The sequence below is a fragment of the Drosophila ananassae genome, chromosome XR, assembly GCF_017639315.1.
Source record: "Drosophila ananassae strain 14024-0371.13 chromosome XR, ASM1763931v2, whole genome shotgun sequence".
Lineage (NCBI taxonomy): Eukaryota > Metazoa > Arthropoda > Insecta > Diptera > Drosophilidae > Drosophila > Drosophila ananassae.
In genome coordinates this window covers 4,812,125-4,819,854 of record NC_057932.1, presented here as the reverse complement: position 1 = coordinate 4,819,854, position 7,730 = coordinate 4,812,125, and the positions used below count along the sequence as shown (strand labels likewise).

Genomic DNA, 7,730 nt, shown 5'->3' with positions numbered 1-7,730 from the left:
TTCCAATGCGTAGAAACGCCTATATGCCATCGGAAGGGAACTTCCCAATGTTTTTGGGTCTTCCTTAAATGGATGCCGCACGCAAAATCTTTTATCTGCCCCCTTTTTTGAATATTCCATGAAATGCTGTCCGCATAACTTCTCGTCCGTGGTAAGCACCTTTTGCTTTTTTTCATCCTCGAGGTGTCTAACTTCCAAAATTGTTCGAGCAGTCTCTCGATTCTTGGTTCTTCGATGGCTGATATGGCACTGCTCATGGGTGGATTGGTTTGTAGTATGGAGCTGGTTGTTGCTGGTCCGGATATAATCCATCCTAACGGGGTCCGTTGAAGCAATGGCTGTCCTTGTCCTAGGTTTATATGTAGCGGCTCGATGAGTTGTGGAAGATATTCTGCCCCGAGCAGCAAATCAATACCTTATGGCTGATTGAAGGTGGGATCTGCCAAGCGAAGTTCTGGTGGAATATTTTTCGGGCGCAGAATTGGCTCAGATCAGGGGCGCACGCAGGGGGGGGTTTTGAGGGGTTCGAACCCCCCCCGAAATGTTGAAAAAATTGCAAAATTAACGGGAAAATAAAAATATATATTTTATGTTCATTCAAAAATGGCGCCATGCTCATAGTTCTGGCAGATACCACGAGAGCGCCACTTACAAAATGAGTAACTATATTGACATATTGATAACCTATAAAATAATGTGACGTTTATTTACGACCTGCCCAACAAAAATGTGTAATGCAAAGATAACATAATTTTTCAAACCAAAAAATGCGCCAATTTTGGACCCTAATATTCCAAATACTTCATTTCCCGAACAAGTTCAAAATGAAAATGAAAAGGCCATGAAAAACACTGCGAAAAGACCAAGATTAGAGGATTCAGATTCTTTAGATCCAGCACGTCACGCACAGAGCGATGGAGTAGCAAAAAGAGTGAGAATAAAGAATATTAATAATTTGTACATTCGAAACACTCCAGCCTTAATTATTCACTATTGAGGGTTGCAGTTAAATGAACGTAATAAATGAATTTGATAAATCTGAAGTCAATACCGAATAAAAAAACAACGGGGATAAAAATAAAGAAAAACATTTAAATTGATATTTAAAAAAATAAAATGAATATGGAATGATGTTGTAACAAGTAGAATATGAATAAAAATCATAGAATGTGCAAAAATAATCATCTAAAAGTTCTCCTGCTTCGCAAAAGAACTTTTGGGAGAAATTGCGATGCAATTTTTCAGTTGACAATTGACAGCGTTGACTGTGCTGAAACCTATCTTCAGCTTGACGAAAAATCTTAGCCTGTTCCTCCAACAGGAAGACTGCGATTTGAGCCAATGCGTCAGTTACGCGAACGATGTGCACCAGAAACCATTGATGATGAGCTGACAGTTCCTCGACGAGTAGGACGTCAGAAAAATCGGGACAACTACGAAGGGAGTATTGACGATTACTATCGTCGATCAATTTACATTCCGTTCTTGGACAAATACTCAGAACAGCTCGAGTCGAGATTTTTGGAACATAGGAATATTCTCTCCAGGATACAAAACATCATTCCGGAGAAATGTGCGGACATTGATGTGTCTGAATTACACGATACTGTTCAAGCCTTGAAAGAAGAATGGCCAAATGACATCCCTGTATTCACCGAAGAATTCGAAGCAGAAATTGAGTTGTGGAAAAGGTAATCGTATTGGCTCAAAATATGCTTGCATTATAAAGAAAAATTTTTCTAATTACAGAAAATGTTCAAATCTTTCCAAAGAGAAGCCCATAAAAACATTCATCGAAGCTTTGGACGTTTGCGATGAAACATTCTATCCAACGGTATACCGATTTCTTCAGATCGGTGCAACACTGCCAGTAACAGTGGCTTCGAGCGAACGGTCGAAGGTACACTACGGTACACTACGAAGGTACACTACGAAGATTGAAGACATATTTACGCAATAAGACTGGAGAGCAAAGATTGAATGGATTGGTGCTTCTGAACATTCACCGGGATCTGGAAGTAACCTCTGACGCAATATTGAGTATAATGGCCCAAAAACCAAGAAAGATCGATATTACATTGTGAAATATTCATGAATAAATTATAAAAATTCACATTCAAAATTAACTTACCTAACCCTCCCCAAAAATATTTCCTGCGTGCGCCCCTGGCTCAGATGGTTGATTCGTCATGACTTCAGGTAGTTTATACGCCACTACTTATGTTTTAAAATTAGTGGTTAAAGAAAACATATAAGTGAACACCTAAAATGTCAAGTACTAGATAATATTAATAAAACGCTAAGTCCAAGCACATAAGTTCTTAATAACAACTGCAAAAGAGCTTACATAACCGCATTGAGTACACCGTGCACCGGATGCAATATGATGCCGTGGCACCAATAAGGGTCACACGGATCGAAAGACACGTGCGCTGAGTAAGCATTGATTATGCTTGCGATCGTGGGAAAGAAAAGAAAAGAAAGAAAACACCCAAATATTTGGCAAAGCTCACTGAACTTAATGGCAAGTGCATCCACCAACAACACAATGCACTTGCATTGACCAATCAGCAATGAAGATATGGACTTAAGCTACAGCAACAACATCAGCTACCAATGATATCGAGGGACGCCAGCAGCAGCAGCAACCGCATAGGTGTAATTATTAATTATAAGAATCACAATTGTCAGTTCTAATCCGATACTCAAATAAACAAAACGCGAAAAAGATTAATTTCTTTTTTTTAAAGAATATTAATAAAATCTTTTTAACTGGCGCCCGAGCAGGGACCTGGTGAAAAACCGCGAATGGATACAAGTTCCGAATCTCGTTCAAATCGGTAAAAAATACCGACGTTCGGCTATGTCTTCAATTAATTAAGAAAACGCCAAACACCGCGATTCGGAAGTGCAAAAGTGCCGTTAAAAAAGAAACGCTACAACGCACTCCTAAAGGAATTGTACCTAGCGGAAAAACCAGGCTCCAATTTTTATCGCCGTGATCCCTTCAGTACCCGTTCAGAGGGAACGTGATCCAGGTATAGAGGAGGCTCCGTAGTAGACCCACACACAGGAGGACCTATCTTCAGCTTGACGAAAAATCTTAGCCTGTTCCTCCAACAGGAAGACTGCGATTTGAGCCAATGCGTCAGTTACGCGAACGATGTGCACCAACAAATCAAGCAGATGCGAGTACAAGCTACAGAAAAATTCTGCGAAATCTTTATTTTAGCGACTGAAGCTGCAGAAACCATTGATGCTGAGCTGACTGTTCCTCGACGAGTAGGACGTCAGAAAAATCGGGACAACTACGAAGGGAGTATTGAAGATTACTATCGTCGATCAATTTACATTCCGTTCTTGGACAAATACTCAGAACAGCTCGAGTCGAGATTTTTGGAACATAGGAATATTCTCTCCAGGATACAAAACATCATTCCGGAGAAATGTGCGGACATTGATGTGTCTGAATTACACGATACTGTTCAAGCCTTGAAAGAAGAATGGCCAAATGACATCCCTGTATTCACCGAAGAATTCGAAGCAGAAATTGAGTTGTGGAAAAGGTAATCGTATTGGCTCAAAATATGCTTGCATTATAAAGAAAAATTTTTCTAATTACAGAAAATGTTCAAATCTTTCCAAAGAGAAGCCCATAAAAACATTCATCGAAGCTTTGGACGTTTGCGATGAAACATTCTATCCAACGGTACACCGATTTCTTCAGATCGGTGCAACACTGCCAGTAACAGTGGCTTCGAGCGAACGGTCGAAGGTACACTACGGTACACTACGAAGGTACACTACGAAGATTGAAGACATATTTACGCAATAAGACTGGAGAGCAAAGATTGAATGGATTGGTGCTTCTGAACATTCACCGGGATCTGGAAGTAACCTCTGACGCAATATTGAGTATAATGGCCCAAAAACCAAGAAAGATCGATATTACATTGTGAAATATTCATGAATAAATTATAAAAATTCACATTCAAAATTAACTTACCTAACCCTCCCCAAAAATATTTCCTGCGTGCGCCCCTGGCTCAGATGGTTGATTCGTCATGACTTCAGGTAGTTTATACGCCACTACTTATGTTTTAAAATTAGTGGTTAAAGAAAACATATAAGTGAACACCTAAAATGTCAAGTACTAGATAATATTAATAAAACGCTAAGTCCAAGCACATAAGTTCTTAATAACAACTGCAAAAGAGCTTACATAACCGCATTGAGTACACCGTGCACCGGATGCAATATGATGCCGTGGCACCAATAAGGGTCACACGGATCGAAAGACACGTGCGCTGAGTAAGCATTGATTATGCTTGCGATCGTGGGAAAGAAAAGAAAAGAAAGAAAACACCCAAATATTTGGCAAAGCTCACTGAACTTAATGGCAAGTGCATCCACCAACAACACAATGCACTTGCATTGACCAATCAGCAATGAAGATATGGACTTAAGCTACAGCAACAACATCAGCTACCAATGACATCGAGGGACGCCAGCAGCAGCAGCAACCGCATAGGTGTAATTATTAATTATAAGAATCACAATTGTCAGTTCTAATCCGATACTCAAATAAACAAAACGCGAAAAAGATTAATTTCTTTTTTTTTAAGAATATTAATAAAATCTTTTTAACTGGCGCCCGAGCAGGGACCTGGTGAAAAACCGCGAATGGATACAAGTTCCGAATCTCGTTCAAATCGGTAAAAAATACCGACGTTCGGCTATGTCTTCAATTAATTAAGAAAACGCCAAACACCGCGATTCGGAAGTGCAAAAGTGCCGTTAAAAAAGAAACGCTACAACGCACTCCTAAAGGAATTGTACCTAGCGGAAAAACCAGGCTCCAATTTTTATCGCCGTGATCCCTTCAGTACCCGTTCAGAGGGAACGTGATCCAGGTATAGAGGAGGCTCCGTAGTAGACCCACACACAGGAGGAATTTTTGCTGCGTGGGACAAAAAGGAATCAGCCGAACCTATCGTCACGATAGCACGCCGAAATGATTTTAATGTAAGCTAGTTAAGAAATATTTGAAACCAGAAAAATCCATAAGAAACCTTGATTAAAATAAACACGAACAAAAAATTAATAGTTCAAATCGAAAATAAGAGGAAAACCGCTTGATATCCAATCAACTAACCCTCATAAGACCATTAACGATCATCCATTAAAAACCTCATTAAAATGACTGAACAGGACTTGGTAGATAGGATGGGAAATCTTGCAGGACCTTCGTTCTCTGTAAGGTCGAGTTCAATACTACTGACGGAAAAAGACATTGAAGAGAAAATTAGGGACATACTTCAAGAGAACCTAGCTGGGTTGGTAAAGGAAATCATTAATCCAAACAAGGACTTTTCAAACTTTTCAGACCAAATAATAAAAAGGGAACTAGCCCACAATATTGGCGAGTTAGATAAATTACCGGACATAGTGCGGACATTTAAAGACTTTTCCGGAAACAAGACCGAATATTCATCTTGGAAGAAAAGTGTAGAAAGGGTTTTAAAAATTTATGACAGTAAAAATGGGTCCCCAAAATATTACGGCATAATATAAGCAATTAGGAACAAAATCGTCGGTCAAGCAGATGCTGTCCTCGAGTCCTATAACACACCTTTGGACTGGGAGGCAATATCGAAGTGTCTGACTGCACACTTTGCTGATAGGAGAGACCTAAAGACACTAGAATATCAGTTGTATGCACTTAACCAAGGCAGCAACTCGATAGTTGAATTCTATCAAGCCGTATACCAACAACTTTCTCTGATTTTGAACCAAATTGGGAATCTCGAAGCATTTCAGGAAACTATACAGGCACTAAAAGCACTGTATAAAGAGAAAGCACTGGATACATTTGTAAGAGGCCTGAACGGCAATCTTTCCCAACTTCTGGCTATTAAAGAACCCCACGACTTAGGACATGCATTACATCTTTGCAACCTAATAGAGAATCAGAACACTAGGAATGGCCAAACACCAAAAAACATTTACCCCAGAAGAGATAACTTAGTACCCACTAGAGGGTATCCGCCACAAGCCCTACCCCGAATGACCAAACCAAATTTCCAACCAAATCTGTACTATTACCCAAACCAAGAAAAAAACCCGCAATCCCACCAAGGGTATTTGAAACAACACCAAACCGACCTAACCCACTCAACCAAACTCAGACAAATCAACCAGGAGCGCAATCTTTCTTTAACCCCAACCCTAGACCCCAACCAAAGCCAACACCCATGGACGTAGACCAGTCTATTCGTTCACGCCACGTTAACTATATGAATAGACCTCAGGACAACAATTTTGTAGGGAAACGACACCTGAGCAGCACAAATGTTCAAAATACTAATAAAATGCAACGCCAGTTCAATATACAAGCAGAGGTAGATGAGGAACAAGAATATTTTCAGTTATCGAAAGAGAATGGAATAAACGAGCTGGATGAAGAAGCTTCATGGCAAGCGGAATCCGAAAAACAGGAATCCATTGATATGTCAGAACCATATTTTTTAGAATAAACCGTTCCTCCTTACCCTATTTTAAGGTAACTATCGGGAACGCCAAAACTCAAAAGTTCTTAATTGACCCCGGCTCAAATCAAAATTACATTCAAGCGAAACTAGTACCAAGCCCAAAACCCAATAGTAACAACTTTACAGTAAATTCAGTAGGAGGGAATAATGAAATAAAACAACATACAATAGTTAAACTTCCCAACATATCAGATACCCCACTAAAATTTTTTCTATTAGATACACTGTTAGACCTTCCATGGAATTCTAGGTAACGACACTATGAAAAAAATAGGGGCAATAATAGATGTTAAAAACCATATTCTGCTGTTGGAAAATAATAGGAAAATTAAAATCCATCAATTAGAGGCACATGCCGTAAACAAGATCAGACCAACAGACGAACATATGACAGAAACTCAAAGAGAAATAATCAAAGAATTTATCGACTCCCATAAAAACCTTTTTTTCCGATCCCGAAACTAAACTAACTTACACTACCAGAGTTGTAGGTGAAATTAGGACTTCCTCCGATACCCCTGTCTACGGAAAGCACTACCCATATCCGGCATCGCTTAGGCAAGAAGTAGAACAACAAATTCAAGAAATGCTACAGGATGGCATTATTAGACCCTCACGGTCACCCTATAATGCACCAGTTTGGGTAGTCCCGAAAAAAACCGATTCTAACGAAAAACAAAAATGCAGGCTAGTTATTGATTATAGAAAGCTCAATGAGGTAACAATATCCGATAGGTACCCCATTCCTGAAATAGGCGAAATAATCGCACAATTAGGAAACAACAGATTCTTCTCAGTACTAGACTTAAAAAGGGGATTTCATCAAATACCACTTAAAGAGTCAGACATGGAAAAAACTGCATTCGCATTGAATGGAGGCAAATACGAATTTATCAGATTACCATTTGGATTAAAAAATTCACCAGCCATATTTCAAAGAGCTTTAGATGACATTTTGCGAGAACACATAGGGAAAACCTGTTATGTGTACGTTGACGACATCATCGATTTCAGCAAAACAGAAAACGATCGTGCCGAAAACTTGAACAAAGTGTTTCTAACATAACAAAAAGCCAATATGAGGATACAAATCGACAAATGCCACTTATTCAAAAAAGAAGTCGATTTTCTGGGATACACGATTTCAGAAAAGGGAGTTAAAACCAACATCGAAAAAAT

The 7,730-nt window shown here is 39.3% G+C and overlaps 1 protein-coding gene across 1 annotated transcript; it reads left to right on the top strand.

Annotated features, from left to right (window-relative positions):
* Window positions 1-1,079: 1,079 nt before the first annotated feature.
* Window positions 1,080-2,400, top strand: LOC123257576. Its single transcript, XM_044717300.1, has 2 exons — window positions 1,080-1,691; window positions 1,750-2,400. Exons 1-2 carry the CDS (start codon window positions 1,342-1,344, stop codon window positions 1,958-1,960), a joined length of 561 nt encoding a protein of 186 aa, XP_044573235.1. The 5' UTR covers window positions 1,080-1,341; the 3' UTR covers window positions 1,961-2,400.
* The last annotated feature ends 5,330 nt before the right edge of the window (window positions 2,401-7,730 follow it).